Source organism: Gigantopelta aegis, chromosome 15, assembly GCF_016097555.1.
Source record: "Gigantopelta aegis isolate Gae_Host chromosome 15, Gae_host_genome, whole genome shotgun sequence".
Taxonomy (NCBI): Eukaryota; Metazoa; Mollusca; class Gastropoda; order Neomphalida; family Peltospiridae; genus Gigantopelta; species Gigantopelta aegis.
Genome location: NC_054713.1, coordinates 25,705,512 through 25,724,912, shown reverse-complemented (window position 1 = coordinate 25,724,912; position 19,401 = coordinate 25,705,512). Strand labels below are relative to the sequence as shown.

Here is a 19,401-nt window from a genome sequence, read left to right as displayed (position 1 = left end):
GATTATTGTATGATCGGGAGTGAGTTTGGGAATTATTTTATTCCTCGAGCGAGACCGAGGGGTATAAACAATTTCCAAAGGAGTTCCATAAATTTTGTCTGTCACTTAGCCAACGCTGAGTAAAGAGGCACAGTAAAGAGTTCCTATCTATATGAATAAAACATAAATCCAGGTACCATTTATTTATTTGTTCATTTCGGTGGGCCCATTGGGCTATTTTTCGTTCCAGCCAATGCACCTCAACTGGTATATCTCGTCTGTGGGGTGATGCATATTAAAGATCCCTTGCTACTAATGGCAAAATATAGCGGGTTTCCTCTCTAAGACTTACTGTCGAAATTACCAAATGTTTGACATCCAATAGCCGATGATTAATAAATCAATGTGCTCTAGTGGTGTCGTTAAACAAAACAAACAAACACATTTTATTTGTTCATTCAAGTTAAAATTGATATTTTCGTTAATGCAAGTCGGTGTCAAAAATACACCGATGATTTCAATTTCACTAATTACATCTGCCACATGCTTGAAGCTGCTTTAACTACCTCAGAAGTGTACTATATCAATACTTCTATGGTTTTGTCGTTTAGAGTACAATAATAAATAATATTTGAGAACCATTCAAAAACAACAGGAAATGAGCTGTGAAAACGCTAAATGGGGTCAATCTATAATTTTAAATGGGGTGGGTCGGGGGGGGGGGGGGGGGGGGGGTTGGTTGAACCGTCACACCCCCGTCATTGCCTTAGCACCTTCGGCACTCGTCTTTTCGGGATATATTATGCCTCCGCCGCCCACTTAAAATATATGGAACTATATAATTCTTTTATCTTAATTAAGTTTTTTTCTCTCTTTTTTTCTCTTGTTTTTGTTTAGGGGGGGGGGGGGGGGGGGGGGTATTTTACTTGACAGCCGCATAAAAGTGGAACCTAACAGAATCATAGAGAGCTTGGTTGGCCTCCACCGGTATAAAATCCTATGTCATAAAGACAATATGAAATTGTACAATAATTATTTAACCATGTATTGTAAACCATACAATGAAACCCCTCTAAACTGGCCACCCACAGGGCCAAGTAAACAGTCCGGTTAAAGGGTATCCGTACATGTATGTATTGATGTATGAATATCTATATATTATATGTCGAGGGTGACTGCAACATACATGAATATTAACGCACTGGCGCAGGAGATAATTAAATCCTTTCTGGCCTCACAAATTATCCCATTCCGTTGCTGGGACTCGAACCTATGGCACCGAATCGCCTGCAAATTGCAGACTTGCCACGATACCTTCTGCGCTTTTGAGGCATGTATGTATGTATGTATGTATGCATGTGTATGTGTGTGTGTGCACAGGCCCGTAGGAACGATATCTGGGGGGGGGGGGATACTCTCTAGAGAAGTACCGGCCTCGGTGCCGTCGTGGTTAGGCCAACGGTCTACAGGCTGGTAGGTACTGGGTTCGGATCCCAATCGAGGCATGGGATTTTTAATCCAGATACCCGACTCCAAACCCTGAGTGAGTGCTCCGCAAGGCTCAATGGATAGGTGTAAACCACTTGCACCGACCAGTGATCCATAACTGGTTCAACAAAGGCCATGGTTTGTGCTATCCTGCCTGTGGGAAGCGCAAATAAAAGATCCCTTGCTGCTAATCGGAAAGAGTAGCCCATGTAGTGGCGACAGCGGGTTTCCTCTTAAAATCTGTGTGGTCCATAACCATATGTCTGACGCCATATAACCGTAAATAAAATGTGTTGAGTGAGTCGTTAAATAAAACATTTCTTTCTTGGTCTAGTGAAGTGGGCACGGTCTCTATTGTGTACATGTCGGATGGCGGGCACAAACCACATTTTTATCTGTATTTTATATAAAGAGTAAGAAAAAAACGTATATTTTCGTCAAGTAGGGGTCCCTTGGTTCCTACGGGCCTAATGCGTGCATATATGTGTACAGATAACAGAGGATTCTTCATTATCATTTCAGAAAAGTCAAAATGCCGTAACGATGGGCGTAAAACATCGTAACTATAAATGTAAATCGTCAAAATGCTGTAACATTTTTGTGTGAATTAAGAATTGGCAAACATGCATTTTATGACATTTTATGGCAATATATTAACAATAAATGTCAACATAATGTAAATACATATTTGTATTACTGCAACACTGAAATTGGGCAGGGTAGAAATACATCTATTTTAACGTGCAATATTGAATGACACTGAATAAAATGGTACTTTAAGCTGCCGTACACAACATTTTGCATAAAATTAAACATTCAGATACATGTAGTGTAAATTAAATCTAACATATGTGAGATTTTCAACAATGAAATATGCAAATTGCTTTATATATATGATAAATATTCCCTGGATACCAACGAAAAATCTGGAAAATGCCGTACCAAAAATCGTCCAACGTCCACTCCCGCAGTAACCGAGTAACCATACACTGAATACCACAAGTTGCAATATGCCCAGTAGTACTCCAAAATTCGATTGTGGTCAACGTACTAAATCGTTTTGCTACAAAAGATATCACTCTATCGACTGTCAATCTAGGGGCTTTCTTGATGGGATGCAACCTATCTCGTCCCTTTAAGCTGTGCACCCAAACGGCCTTAACGAGGCCACTCGCGTGGACATATCGATCGGACTGTAAACTTTTAGATCTGCGTTCAAAATTTTATGTCGAAATTACTTCTTTTTATAAAAATATTATTAAATAGTCCGATCCTCTCTTCTTTCTCTTATTTAATTTTGGACTGTCCTTCTAAAATGCTCTAAATTATATAAATATTCGGCCGAGCAGTCAATTCTTTTTTTTTTTGACTTGTAACCTTTTTTTTTTTTTTTTTTTTATTCTATTAACTTTTTTACTAATTGCTCGGGATGGGCGTGTTCGAAACCCTAGTGGTATATGGGCACGTTAAACTAGTTATCATCATCATCAACCACGAGTCGGACTCGGGATGGGCGTGTTCGAAACCCTAGTGGTATATGGGCACGTTAAACTAGTTATCATCATCATCAACCACAAGTCGGACTCGGGATGGGCGTGTTCGAAACCCTAGTGGTATATGGGCACGTTAAACTAGTTATCATCATCATCAACCACAAGTCGGACTCGGGATGGGCGTGTTCGAAACCCTAGTGGTATATGGGCACGTTAAACTAGTTATCATCATCATCACTCCAGTGAATGTGGAGCACGGTACAAATACCGTTCTTCCTTGAAAAAAACACACAGATACAAGATGCTTGGCGCAGGGACTAAGTTGCTTTATATTTGTTTTGCTGTATTTCACAGTGGATCGGTGTTACGATAGTTCATAGTTGCGGTATCTGTTTCAACCCATCATGTTCACATGTTTTTATATTTAATAGAAAACGTAGATCTTTGTTTTTAAGTGCACGGACTGATGCCATATTGTTTTCCATGTAATTTTAACTGAATATCAGTTCTTACACAAAAATGTTATACTATTGTGTTGTTTTACAAGTGACCGCAATAAGTACATGTTTGTTCACCCCAAAAATGTAACCACAGTTTGTAGATGAAAGTAGTCCGGGATCCACAGGTCAAAAAGCCCTCAAAAATAGGTGGAACCTGACTTCACCCAACACACTTTTATTTTATTTTTTATTTGTTTGAATAAGCCTTCTTGTGATAGAATTGGGTGGTCTGCTTTGCCAAAACAAATATTATGGCTACAGTTATGTTATTTGACACCCAATAGCCGTTATGTATTTTTGTGCTGGGGTGTCGTTAAACATTCATTCATTCATTCATTCATTCGTTATTTATGATGCTGACCAATTCCATACCAAAGGGGGAATTATCTAAGACTGAATGATCAATTCCTAGCTGAACTAAACACAAATCTGTATGCGTATATACTAGTATACTAGTATTTTTTGTTTGCAATGTTTCCAGCAAAGCAGACCAGCCAATCGTTTACCCTGAAGGTCTGTTCTAACAAATAAATAGCAAAGCAAAAGTATGTTGTGCGGAGTCATGTCCATCAAAATTTTAAACCCTTGGATCCCAGACTAAAGTATTGTCCGGCATATTTTAATTTTGATTTTACTTATTTTTGCATTAAACGAGATTAAATGAACCATTTATATTGTTTTATTTATCTATGCCTAATCCAATATGGGGTAGGATCTTCGCCTCTAGAGGCAACTCCATACGATAAGAGTGTCTTGTACGAGAATACTCACCAAACATTACGATTCCAATAGTTGCTACGTACTCGGTTATTTCCGTGGCTATTCTCGTACACAGTACTCGTATCGTGTGGTGTCTGTTTAAGAGAGAATCAGTTCGCAGAGAAATGCTGAATGTTTTTGGCACAGTCATGACAGTAGCAACTGACATACATTTACCATCTGCTTCGATCCTTGATAGTGATCATTTTAAAAATTGATTATTACTTAAACAGTGTTTTATTACGTCACTGAAGCGTGCATTTGCCTAATTATAATCTTTACAACCATATGGTACCATGATAATGGTGCTCTGAAAGAAATATTAAAAATAGTGTATTAAAACTATGCATTAGACGGCATATTTCTAAAAATTGATGGGTGCACGTTTACAATGGGGTAGATATTGAAATCGTACACTAGTCAAAACCTACATGGTGTGCGTGTCGTACTTGATTTTGAAGAACCCATTTTATAAATGCAATAATTAAGTTAATATTGGCGGTAAAGAGTACAAACGCGTGTATACTTAATCTAAACAGACTATATTTTGTATCCTATATGTCAAATTAAGTATATGTTTTCATATTTTGCAGTATTTATCCAACATTACTGAAGAAAGCAAAAACAAAATCACGATTTCGGCGGATGTTTCGTCCAAGTATTAACTTACTTTTTAACATTGAATCGCTAAAATTATCATACAATATCATCTTATATTATCTTCTTTTTTTTTACAGTGTAAAATTTCAAATACATTAGTTTCTTGTTTTAAGATATTTACAAAAATATTACGGTGATAACGAAAAAAAATGAAGTTTATGGAAGCAAAAAAATTGTGTGCAATTAATTCGTGCCGTATACCGTTCCTACGATGTGTTAAATCTTCTCCAGAGTTTTATTAGATTATCTTTTGGCAATTGAAGTTATCGGGAAAAGCCGTTAAACTTTTATCTGTGAACTGATAGTAAATTTCCAAAGTTGTTAGAATTCTTCTGTAACATTCAGCTCTTTTTAAATGCCTTACAGTATCTACAAGTGGAATTTGTTGGTTATACGTTTAAACTTTAGTCATTAAAATAATTTCTGTTTGCTAGTAAAATTGTTTAAAAATTATTATTTTCTGTTGTCATGTTTATGTTGCTATATTTAAAAGATAACTTCCAAAACATTGTAACTTGATAAATTTCCAATGTGAAAAATGGGATAATTGTAAGTAATTGTAATCTGCATTATTTTGTTTAAATTTAAAAGAATTGGTATCATTTGTTTTTGTTTAATGACACCACTAGAGAACACTGATTAATTAATCATTGGCTACTGGATGTCAAACATTTGGTAATTTTTGACTCGTAGTCAACAGATGAAACCCACTACATTTTTTTAAAAATGCAGCAAGGGATCTTTTATTCGCACTTTCCCACAGACAGGAAAGCATATACTACAGCCATGACCAGTTGTGCAGCCAGTGCAGCACGACTGGTATATCAAAGGCCGTGGTATGTGCCATCCTGTCTGTGGGATGGTGCATATAAAAGATCCATTGCTACTAATGGAAAAATGTAGTGGGTTTCATTATATGTAAAAAATTACCAAATGTTTGACATCCATTCCAGTAGCCGATGATTAATAAATCAATGTGCTCTAGTGATGTCGTTAAACAAAACAAACTTTGACCAGTTGTGGTGCACTGGTTGGAACGAGAAAATATCCAAACAGATCTACTGAGGTGGTTTGGTCCTGCTACGCAAGCACCTCAGGCGAGAGCTCAACTGACTGAGCTAAATCCCATCCCCGAATTGTTATCAATGCTATAATCATCATAATATATGTTTTAGATGTACAGGTCAGTATGCAGCAGAAAACATGAGACCATAGCCTCTTGTGATGGACCATAGCATCTTGTGATGGACCATAGCCTCTTGTGATGGACCACAGCATCTTGTGATGGACCATAGCCTCTTGTGATGGACCATAGCCTCTTGTGATGGACCATCATCTTGTGTTGGACAATAGCATCTTGTGATGGACCATAGCATCTTGTGATGGACCACAGCATCTTGTGATGGACCACAGCATCTTGTGATGGACCAGAGCCTCTTGTGATGGACCATAGCCTCTTGTGATGGACCATAGTCTCTTGTGATGGACCATAGTCTCTTGTGATGGACCATAGCATCTTGTGGTGGACCATAGCCTCTTGTGATGGACCACAGCCTCTTGTGATGGACCACAGCCTCTTGTGATGGACCACAGCCTCTTGTGATGGACCATAGCCTCTTGTGGTGGACCATAGCCTCTTGTGATGGACCATAGCCTCTTGTGTTGGACAATAGCCTCTTGTGATGGACCACAGCATCTTGTGATGGACCACAGCATCTTGTGATGGACCACAGCCTCTTGTGATGGACCACAGCCTCTTGTGATGGACCACAGCCTCTTGTGATGGACCATAGCCTCTTGTGATGGACCACAGCCTCTTGTGATGGACCACAGCATCTTGTGATGGACCACAGCATCTTGTGATGGACCATAACATCTTGTGTTGGATCATAGCCTCTTGTGATGGACCATAGCCTCTTGTGATGGACCATAGCATCTTGTGATGGACCATAGCCTCTTGTGATGGACCATAGCATCTTGTGTTGGACCATAGCCTCTTGTGATGGACCATAGCCTCTTGTGATGGACCACAGCATCTTGTGATGGACCACAGCCTCTTGTGATGGACCATAGCCTCTTGTGATGGACCACAGCATCTTGTGATGGACCATAGCATCTTGTGGTGGATCATAGCCTCTTGTGGTGGATCATAGCCTCTTGTGATGGACCACAGCATCTTGTGGTGGATCATAGCCTCTTGTGGTGGATCATAGCCTCTTGTGGTGGATCATAGCCTCTTGTGGTGGACCATAGCCTCTTGTGGTGGATCATAGCCTCTTGTGATAGATCATAGCATCTTGTGATAGATAATAGCCTTTTGTGATGGAATAGCCTCTTGTGATGGATAATAGCCTCTTGTGTTAGATCATAGCATCTTGTGATGGATCATAGCCTCTTGTGATCGATCATAGCATCTTGTGATGGCACGATAGACTCTTGTGATGGATAATAGCCTCTTGTGTTGGATCATAGCATCTTGTGATGGATCATAGCCTCTTGTGATCGATCATAGCATCTTGTGATGGCACCATAGCCTCTTGTGATGGATAATAGCATCTTGTGGTGGATCATGGCATCTTGTGACAGACCATAGCCTCTTGTGATATATCATAGCATCTTGTGATAGACCATAGCATCTTGTGATGGATAATAGCCCCTTGTGATGGACTATAGCCTCTTGTGATGGATCATGGCATCTTGTGATGGACCATAACCTCTTGTGATGGACCATAGCATCTTGTGATGGATCATAGCCTCTTGTGATATATCATAGCCTCTTGTGATATATCATAGCCTCTTGTGATGGACCATAACCTCTTGTGATGGATCATAGCATCTTGTGATGGATCATAGCATCTTGTGATGGATCATAGCCTCTTGTGATGGACCATAACCTCTTGTGATGGACCATAGCATCTTGTGATGGATAATAGCCTCTTGTGATGGATCATAGCCTCTTGTGATGGATCATGGCATCTTGTGATGGATCATAGCATCTTGTGATGGACCATAGCCTCTTGTGATGGATCATAGCATCTTGTGATGGATCATAGCCTCTTGTGATAAACCATAGCCTCTTGTCATAGATCTAAGCCTCTTGTGATGGACCATGGCATCTTGTGATGGGCCATAGCATCTTGTGATAGATCACAGCATCTTGTAATATTAAAGGTTGAAAATTTACTTCAAATATTTATTTACAAAATAATATATTCATACATACAAACATAAATTACTTTTATAGGGGATAATAAACGAGTTACCAGTTATTATGAAATTTATGTCCCGAGTGAAATAATGTTCACTTGTCACAAGCTTTAGCAAGTGACAAATGAAAATTATTTCACGAGGGACATAAATGTGATGACAACTGGTACCAAGTTTGTTATTCTATTTACCCCAGCTATTGTTTTCTCTAATAGACTTCATTTTCAATATACATAAACATACATGCATAGAAAGGATGTAAACCACTTTACACACTGTTCAGAGTATTTCTATTACTTTTTATTTTAATCGCATTCATAGATAATTTTCAAAAACAAAAGTTCTATATACATGTATGCTGTTAAAAAATCTGTAATGAATTGTATTAAAATAACATTTTATTACAAATTTAAGTCTAAAAAGGTCATCAATTGGTTTGTAAGTGTCAATTCGAACAATAGTATTGTATGTTACACCAATGCAGAATATTTCTCACTGAGAAAATATGACGAAGTATTTCTGTTATGAGTGACCGCTGGGTAATAAAAGTGATTACTGTCATACAGATATGTACATGGACATAATGAATTCAACAAACACGGCCAGTGGTGTAAGTATAAGGTAATCCATTTTCTATAATTCTACAGGCACATCTATGTATCTTAGAATCATATCTTGATAGCTCATATCATAAAAAGTTAAAAGTTTAAAAGTCTTATATGATACACATAACATGGTTGCCAAAGAAAGTCCAATGATTTAGAGGTCATTAATATGGTGAATTCAGTGAACCAATTAAAATGACCAAATTTTTTTATGGTTTATTCCACTCCTCGGGAGCTTGGTCAAGGTTGAAGAACCACTTCTTAGTGAGTTGATTGACAGGCGATGATAAACACTTCAAGCCCTCTGGCGTATGAAACTCATCCACAATTTTCTTGTTGACCTGTGGAATATTAATACAAATAAAGATAGCACTTATTAACTTAATACTCACTAAAAGCTTAGTGAATGATTATATCATGTTAAAATACTGATTTAGTGATTAATAATAACTAATAAAAATGAAAAGACGACTTAGTGATTATTTAAACACTGTACTTGGTGAATACATGAATATAGGTGACTGGGTGGAAGCGCAAGTGCTGTAATCATTATCAGTAGTGTCTGTGGCTGGAACATCCAAGCCATGGTATGTTCTGTTGCATGATACAAAACACTGCATGTCAGTAAGATTAGCCGTGCACACATGCAGCAGTGCCCATTCCTCTCACACTGATAATAACCTCAGACATGTAAACAGTAAACTGAGCATAAAAAGAAGTCATGTCATCACATTCACAGATAGGTATGTTTAGAAAGATAATTCCAGATTGTGATTACTTTTTTTCTTTTCTATTTTTATTTATTATAAAAATGCTGGTATTGGCCAAACTGATATTAGGGGTCTTAAAAAACAACAAAAAATGTCACTGTGAGCAGTTCGGCTAGGTGCTCATGCAAGTTGAGTAATTCCAACTCACCATGTTAGCTAGGTACTCTGCTGAGTGAGACTCGCTCAAACTCACCATGGTAAACACATCAGCTTGGTGTTCTGTCAAGCTCAGTAACTCAAACTCATCACGATAAGCATATCAGCTTGGTGTTCTGTCAAGCTCAGTAACTCAAACTCATTGTGATAACCACATCAGCTACAATGTAGGTGCTCTGTCAAGCTCAGTAACTCAAATTCACCGTGATAAGCACATTAGCTAGGTGTTCTGTCAAGCTCATTAACTCAAACTCACCGTGATAAGCACATTAGCTAGGTGTTCTGTCAAGCTCATTAACTCAAACTCACCGTGATAAGCACATCAACTAGGTGTTCTGTCAAGCTCATCAACTCAAACTCATCAACTCAAACTCACCATGATAAGCACATCAGCTAGGTGTTCTGTCAAGCTCATTAACTCAAACTCACCGTGATAAGCACATCAGCTAGGTGTTCTGTCAAGCTCATTAACTCAAACTCACCGTGATAAGCACATCAGCTAGGTGTTATCTCAAGCTCATTAACTCAAACTCACCGTGATAAGCACATCAGCTAGGTGTTCTGTCAAGCTCAGTAACTCAAATTCACCATGGTAAGCACATCAGCTAGGTGTTCTGTCAAGCTCAGTAACTCAAACTCACCATGATAAGCACATCAGCTATATATTCTGTCAAGCTCAGTAACTCAAATGCCTCATGATAAGGTCTAGAAAAAATGTATCTTTCTGGGAACATAACCCTACCTAGAAAAAAGAGCCAACCCTAAACCTATTTTTCCAATTACAAAAAAAAGATAAATTATATAATTTTTTGTTTATTTTATATTGATAGTGGACTCTCGAGATTTAAGTAAGATTATCCATTCAAATGGCATTGAAATTATAAATCTTCTGCTGATTAGGGATATAACCAAATGTATTTTTCAATTTGTCAACTTATACAGGTATCTGTGGAACTTAAAATTGGCAACTTGATCATTAGGACTAGCAGAGTACATAGCACCTACAATTTGTGATGGTATAACCACTGATATATAATGATATATTATCCACCTACATGTAGTTCAAGATATTCTGGGAAATATGACCATGGAGTATGGTCCACATGTGTCATAATCATTTCACGTGCACAATGAATGACGTCATTTTGTGAAGCGACGTTTTAATTTAATGCGGAAAATAACATCGTTTCGTCGTCTCTTTTTAGTTATGTTTGATACATTTTGATATGGTCTTAGCTTGTTATTCATAAAAATAATATTTTGGATAATGTGGATATTAAAGAAATTATTACACTCACGTGTGAATCATACTGATTTTATGAAACTCATGTCAGGATTGATGTATTACCATCACTGTCGCTCGGGTAATACAATAATCCTGCCACACACAAGCTCGTATAATAATCTCCATATATACTTCAACAAATCAGACAACACATGACGGTACAGCTTTTCCTCTTGTATTTTCAACTTTGTTTTTCACACAGGTGAAGTACATGTACATGTATATGACTTGTTGAAACTCTCCAATGGTATATCACAGGATATACTGTGGCAGATTTCCCCAACATCCAATCAGACAGATCGACCTGTATTACAGTACAGTATTGTTACAAATGTACTGAATTTAAAAGTGAATTGCATAAACCAGACCATATGCAAATTCAGAGGTGGGATGTCCATGGGCTCTGGGGACCCGCACCTTTTGCCCATAGGTTTCTGTTAAGTTTGTGTCTCAAAATCACTATGATAAGTATATGTCTGCTAGGTTTTCTGTCAAGTTGGTAACTAAAACTCACCATGGTAAGCATGTCAGCCATGTGCTCTGTCAAGTTAGGTAAAACAAACTGACTATGGTAAGCATGCCAGCTAGGTGCTCTGTCAAGTTAAGTTACTCAAACTCACCATAGTAAGCATATCAGCTAAGTGTTCTCTATGACTTTCCTCGGTGAAGACATTAACCAACGCATTGATGAACACACTTCCTTGTTCCGGGTCACGGTATGACACATATCCTGAATACAAAACAACACACTCAGTAACTGAAGGTTTCCTTACACATGTGTTGGTGAGGACATCATTAGTTATTTTTAATAACACATACTTGTTAACACATATATGTGCGATAACATTTTAAAGACATACAACTGGCTGCACCTATTGTCGAAACCAAATTGTTAACAACTAAAAAAATTTACTCTCCTACCTTTAATTGCTGTTAGATTTCCTCCAAAGTTTGTCCAGACACAAATTGCAAAAAAAACCACTACAAGTATACAGATTCCACACACGAGACTGCAACGATGTCGCCGATATCATCTTTGCTGAGATTGCATAGGGAAAAATACATGCAGTTTTCTGCCGTCTGCCATGTTGCTTGTTTATGGAATACTTTTCAAGAGGGCCTCTAAAGTATGTGACACAATTAACATGAAATCAATGATCTCTAGTGGTATCATTAAAAAAAAAAATAATAATAATAATATGACGTCATCATGTTTGCTTTTATATCATAACATGTTATGACGTTGTTAGATTAAGTCCTATCCTTTCACCCCTCTTGAAGAATATTCCATAAAAATTCAAAATGACAGCTGGCACAAAATTACATGCTTTTTTCCCTATGCGCTCTCAGCGAAGTCGATATAGGTGACATAGTTATCATCTGGTATGTGGAATCATTGTAATGGTTTTTTCAAGATTTCTGTCTGGACAGACTTTGGAGGAAATCTAATGGCAATTAAAGGTAGAAGAGTAATTTTTCATAGTTGTTAACAATTTGGTTCGGACAATAGGTGATGATCAGGTCCCCAATGAAAAACAGCATGGATGAAATCAATCACTCCATGATGTACATGGTTAACCTGAAACTGACTAGCTGGTCTGTCATGCACAAGTTAACTATAATTACTAGTACATGTTAACCTGAAACTGACTGGTCTGTCACGCACAGGTTAACTATAATTACTAGGGCCGTAAATGTTTCGTTCACTGCTACACAGAAAAATAAGCAACATGAAATTCATAAAAGCATGTTACGGATGTTGCTCCATCAGGGGTGCATATGTCTACTACTTCACCAGTCCTACATACATATATATATACAGTCAGACCTCGTTACAACGACCGTCGTTACTACAACATTTACACAATCCGACCACAAATTGTCAGGACAAATGTACATCAATGTTATTCTGTTCATTACACCAGAATTCACACCTTCCAACACCAACAGAGCAAATCAGGAACAAATGTGCATCCGACATCTGAAAACACCTCTTTACAACTACATTCCCCTATACGTAATCACAGATAATGGGATTATTAATACAAAATATTGATAGTTAATGGGATTATTAATACAAGATATTGATAGTTAATGGGATTATTAATACAAGATATTGATAGTTAATAGGATTATTAATAAAAAAATATTGATAATTAACAGGATTATTAATACAAGAAAATGGGATAATAGATGGGATTATTAATATAAAATATTTATAATAATTAAATGGGATTATTAATACAAGATATTGATAATAAATGGTATTATTAATACAAAATATTGATAATAATTAAATGGGAATAATTAAATGGGATTATTAATACAAGATATTGATAATTAATGGGATTATTAATACAAGAAAATGGGATTATTAATACAAGATATTGATAATAAATGGGATTATTAATACAAAATATTGATAATAAAAATGATTATTAGTACAAAATATTGATAACAAATGGATATAAACCAGTTATGTTGATAAGTAGGAATAAGATAATATTTTGAGGTAATACTTATTTTGGTCATTAAATAAGTCAATGGTCTGTAATAATATGCCATTAATCCTTATCAAAAATGGTTTCAATGCTGCAAATATCCAATTTACTGTCTGCTTCATGTAAAACCAGTATTAACATCTGCAAATGGCCAAATACAACATAATTATCACTAAAAAAATCATAATTATAAAAAAGCTTTTTGAGAGTACTGCTAAAGAAATACATGTCCTCTACCGGGCCCAACAATTTTTCATATCTACTAAATTTAACGGCCATAACACTGAAAAGTGGGTTAATCATCACAAAACTTCAACTTGATCTGTAAAGCTCTATACAGATGATAAAGCTACATGTATATATACAAAATTTCATCTTGATATCTCCAGGCACTGCAAAAATCAGGAAAACACGTTTTCACATCTCCCAAGTTCAAGGGCCATAGCTCCGTTAAAAATGGGTAAATCACCATGAAAGCTAACTTGATCTGTAACAGTACGTGATAAACTATACACAAAATGTCAGCTCAATATCTAAAGGTGTTCTGAAAAGAAGTCTGGATTATTTTTTTTTACATTTCCTAAGTTCATGGGCCATAACTACATCAAAAATAGGTAAATCACCATGAAAGTCAAACTTGATATGTAACAGTACATGATGAAACTATACACAAAATTTCAGCTCAATATCTCAAAGCCTTCTGCAAAAAACATCCGAAAAACATATGTGGGACAGACGAACTGACAGATGGACAGACAGATGGACTGACAGACTGACGGACTGACAGACAGATGGACTGACGGATGGACAGACAGACAGACAGACAGACAGACAGACAGACAGACAGACAGACAGACTGACTGACTGACTGACTGATGACGGACAGATGGACGGACTGACAGACGGACAGACAGACGAAGATGAATCCTATAGTCCCCTCCGGTTGGACTCGTAGGGGACTAATAATAGCAATAATAATTTTTGAAGAAAAAAAACCCTTTGGAAATTAATAGTGATATTGTCATGAAATCAATTATTTAGTTGTACAAATAGAAATGGCAAGATCTGAACATTAATTACATAATTAATTACATAATCAGATCTTGCTTGGCATGCTGTACATATACCTTGTAGCCAATGATTAAACAATCTGCTAAAGTACTGTTAAACTAACATTCCTTTCCTTTCCAGATGTTTGTCTATGTTTGTAAAACTACATTTGATGGTCTTAAGGTTACACACTACCATTAATTACGTTATGCAGTTCAATACAATTTCTATGTCAGAATATATTCTGTGAAAAATACAACACTATCGAGAGGGTCATGTGACTACTACTTTTAGAGAGTGCTCTCAACTGACAAATATCGTGTAAAACAATCAGCATACATGTAGGTCAAGCACAATATTTTTCAAACAACAGCCCTGATACCTGAGCACCACCTCCTGTTGTTGTTATACAAGTGGCACTATACCACTGGCACAGTTGTTATCAGTCAGTTATCAGGTCAGGTCAATCATCAAAGAAAGATTTCAAGAAGTATATCACAATGTTTGTATGTTTTTTCAGACAACAGCCCTGATACCTGAGCACCACCTCCTGTTGTTGTTATACAAGTGGCACTATACCACTGGCACAGTTGTTATCAGTCAGTTATCAGGTCAGGTCAATCATCAAAGAAAGATTTCAAGAAGTATATCACAATGTTTGTATGTTTTTTCAGACAACAGCCCTGATACCTGAGCACCACCTCCTGTTGTTGTTATACAAGTGGCTCTATATCACTGGCACAGTTGTTATCAGTCAGTTATCAGGTCAGGTCAATCATCAAAGAAAGATTTCAAGAAGTATATCAGAATGTTTGTATGTTTTTAATGAGGAACTAGACTTAGCCCAGTGGTAATGTGCTCGCTTGTTGTGTGCTCGGTCTAGGATCAATCCCTGTCAGTGAACCCATTAATTGGGCTATTTCTCGTTCCAGCCAGTGCATCAAGACTAGTATATCAAAGGCTGTGGTATGTGCTATCCTGTCTGTGGTATGGTGCATATAAAATATCCCTTACTACTAATGGAAAAATGTAGTGGGTTTCCTCTCTAAAACTATATGTTAAAATTACTAAATGTTTGACATTTTTTAACTCAGCGTAGCAATTTGGGCATGAGTGTAGCAGTGTAGCAAACGTTGACTAAGTGTAGCAAACTACGCCCAAAGCGTAACACTTGGCAGCTCTGTGCACTAGCTGGAATGAGAAATAGCCCAATGGGCCCAACGACGGGGATGGATCACAGACCATTATTAAATATTAAGTATATTATTATTAATCATGGCGCATTCAGTCAATTTAATCAATTGGTAACTACATGTACTTCATTTACAAAATGTCACAAAACTAGTAAACTTGATTGTTCGAAGTTAATCCTTTAATTGAATGAGATATAAGACTTATTTTCAAAAGCAATACATGTCTATGATTTAGCCGACATCAGTAACTTGGACATCATGTGACACTTTCGGCTGGCGACAAAATCAAGGATGACAAACGGCTGTGTGTACTGCCAACGTGCTACGCATCCGTGATTATGTAATGTCATTGTAAAGAGGTATTTTCAGACGCCAGATGCACGTTTGTTCCCACTTTGCTCTGTCGGTGTCGGAAGGTGTGAATTCAGGTGTAATGAACAGAATAACATTGATGTACGTTCGTCCCTAACAATTTGTGGTCGGATGGTGTAAATGTCGTAGTAACGATAGTCGTTGTAACAAGGTCTGACTGTATATTAATTCCTCGCCTTCCATTATATTTAAAAGTTGTTATAAATAATTTTCAAAAACAGTACTAACTTCAGATCAAAATGATGTTATATTGTTCTTATTTTATTATTATTTCGTGCCATTGTAATTCTTAACACTTCGTTAGCAGCAATGAACACCCACCTTCCCCAAGTAAGGTCTGGTCCCTGATCGATTGCAGCAGTCAATTAATTCAATCATGTGTCTTATTGCCTGCTATTCTAGTTGTGTTCCCAAAATGGCACAAGAAGGTTCAGCAGAAATAACTGTATCACAATCTGAAGTACACCATTTTTGTTTAGAACATACTTTTTGGGACAATAAAATTGTAAAAGAAGACAAAACGGAAATGACTATCAATTTTGTAAACACAATTTTAAACAACATTAACTATTTCGTAAATGAATATTATTTTATGTATTCATAAAAACAATAAGTGAAAATATGTTAGTAAAAGTTATAAACTTGTAGACATACCCCATCAACATGGTTTTCGGCCAAAATTAATCCAGGAGAATTCCTCGAAATAATTCAATATGAGGTTGAAACACAACTTCACAAATGTAAAGGGCAATCATATGCATACATTTTGCAAAAAAAATTAACAGCAAACAAAAAAATATTTTTAGTGTATCCTAGCTGTATTACAATAAATCATGTTCAAAATACAGACTACAATAGTAGTATGTAAAGATTTGCCTTTGCTTTCACTCCTAAGTCAGTAACATCATGTCAAAGGAAAGAAAAAAATATATTACGTTATACTTTTACTTACTACAAGCGTTTTCATTGAATATCGGAAGTAAGGAGAATAGATAAATAGGTTTTTTAAATGTGTGGGATTTCTTTAATAAAAATGCAGTAGAATTGCTCACAGATACCCCTAATAGGTGTAGTATTAGAATAGGAATAATATCACTGTTTCATTGTTAACTATAAGGATTTATCAAAAAACATTTTGGATTTAGGGACTCGACTTAGTCTCATCCCTAAATCCAAATTTTATGATAAATCTTTATGGTTAACAACAAAACACAGTGATATTGTAACAAATCTGTATATTTCCGACATATTTTCCTGAATAATCTGATTTATTGACTGCCCTTTTTCTACTTATGTTTGGTTTCTTAATTTTATTCTCGATCTCTGCATTTCTTATACTAACATCTTCTAGCACACTGTTAGCACTTTATATATAATCAGCCATTTTATGAATCAGATTGATTTGTAAAGTTACAGGAAAGATCATTCAGATCCTTTGATTTTCAAAAGTATGTAATGAGACCATATAATATTGTAATGTTTAAACTTGGATTTTACAATTAATATCAAGTTTCGTAATTTTTTGGAGTTGTTAAAAATAATATGTTATATTGTATTTTGGGATACAGTTTGAAAAGATAATTAATTTAGAATTGTTCATTTTATTTATGTAATTTACGTCGTAGCAATGTATAATTTTCAGCAATCTTCGGCTATAATTAAGTTTGTCGATAGTCTTCGTTATTTTTCACGAAGAATTGTTAGGATAGGTTAACCAATCATCATTTACGATTAATGTCATGTCGTTAGTTTTGACCAATGAGAGCCATTCCATGCACGGATTGTGAACCAGTTTAATCACTTCTGATTGTTCAACCAAAGGTACAACATGTGTGCATGATTATTGTGTTTTTGTTTACGTGTAGCTTTTGAATGGCAATCTCTCTCACTCTGTCATTATTCCAAATTGTTTTTAGACTTATTATGTGAGTACCAGCAATAGTAAGATATTTATTTATTGTGTATTTCATTAACTAAATGGTAGTGTATTTCCGTTAGTTGAAGAAATGTCATTGCATTACCGTAAACCTTAAGAGTTATTGTTAGGCATATTTTGTATTGACATTTGAGAGGATTCTGAAATATTATCTAAAGGAGATTATTTGAATTTTTTAGAGGGGAATTAAGTGAAGGAAATATTTTCCATCTCGTAAATTTTCAAGTATTCTATGTTTGGGGATCTTGTGGTTTCACGAGTGGGGATGAATTTTTGGGTACATTTTCAGTCTTTGCGATTGATCTTCTTCTTTTAGCATAAGCAAAAGGTAATCCATATTGGGATTCTTATTGTTTCATGGGATTGAATGGTGGTTGAGTTGTAGGAAGTTTAATAATTAGCAAGTAATATGGACCTCTCAATGTCAATCATGAAACCTATTAAAATCCTGGTTACTTTGATGTTTAACTTTAATTAATCTTAATGATTTACTGAAACCCTTAAATAAACACTGTGAAAAAGAACATCTTATGTGATTACTTTATTAGTTAGTGACGAAGGTTGATTGTGATTTTTTTTTAATATTGAAGTTTGATTTTTGAAGTCTACGACCGAAAGGGGTAGCCGAACCTGGCAAGGTATTTTGAGAACCATATTTAATTCGATTCCAGCACCGTTCTATATGCGGGCATGTGCTGAGAAAGCTAAATCATTATTATCCCCTAAATATTATTTTTTTATATGAATTTTAACTTTATTCATTACAGAGTTATATGCTAATTCATTGGTTTCCTTTTGATGCAAACGGACAATACCTGGTACAGACGAATGTGCAAATATCATATCACTCTGTTCTGGAAGGGAACTCTCATTCATAATATCAGCAGTGGTGTCAGCAGGAAAGTCAACGACATCTCTTTGTACACTGCTACCGACAGAAGCCGATGCGCTGCCTATGTCCTCGGACTCTGAAGTATAAATAATCACTGTATTATGAACAATGGCACATGTTTCCATACAGGTGCAGGAGGTAGCCCAGTGCTAAAGCATTAATCTGATGCACGGTCAGTTTAGGATCTATCCCCATCGGTGGGCCCATTCGGCTATTTCTCGCTCCAGGCAGTGCATCATGACTAGACAAAGTTTTTGCGTGGTATGTACTCTCCTGTCTGTGGGAAAGTGCACATAAAAGATCCCTTGCTACTAATGGAAAAATGTAGCGGGTTTCCTCTCTAAGACTATATTTCAAAATGTGCTCTAGAGGTGTTGTTAAACAAAACAAACTCTTTTTTTTTTCATAAGTAACTGCACAAAAATAACAGATGTTTCAGAAATATGAAATCAACAATAAATGCTATACCTACATGTATACCTGTACATGATAGCATCTAAATCATTACTCCTCAAAAGAAACTCACGACTACATGACATTGTCTAGTTTATGTAA

At 36.3% G+C, this 19,401-nt stretch overlaps 1 protein-coding gene across 2 annotated transcripts in view; it reads right to left on the bottom strand.

The window, feature by feature from the left end:
* Window positions 1–8,153: 8,153 nt before the first annotated feature.
* LOC121390424 (caspase-3-like) overlaps window positions 8,154–19,401 on the bottom strand; it is a 39,605-nt gene continuing 28,357 nt past the window's right edge. For both annotated transcript variants that reach the window (XM_041522235.1, XM_041522234.1), the window contains exons 7-9: window positions 18,770–18,922; window positions 11,523–11,632; window positions 8,154–9,032 (exon numbers count right to left, since the gene is read on the bottom strand). In XM_041522235.1, the coding sequence (XP_041378169.1) occupies window positions 8,901–9,032; window positions 11,523–11,632; window positions 18,770–18,922 (395 nt within the window). In that variant the 3' untranslated portion in view covers window positions 8,154–8,900. The remainder of the gene's footprint in view (window positions 9,033–11,522; window positions 11,633–18,769; window positions 18,923–19,401) is intronic.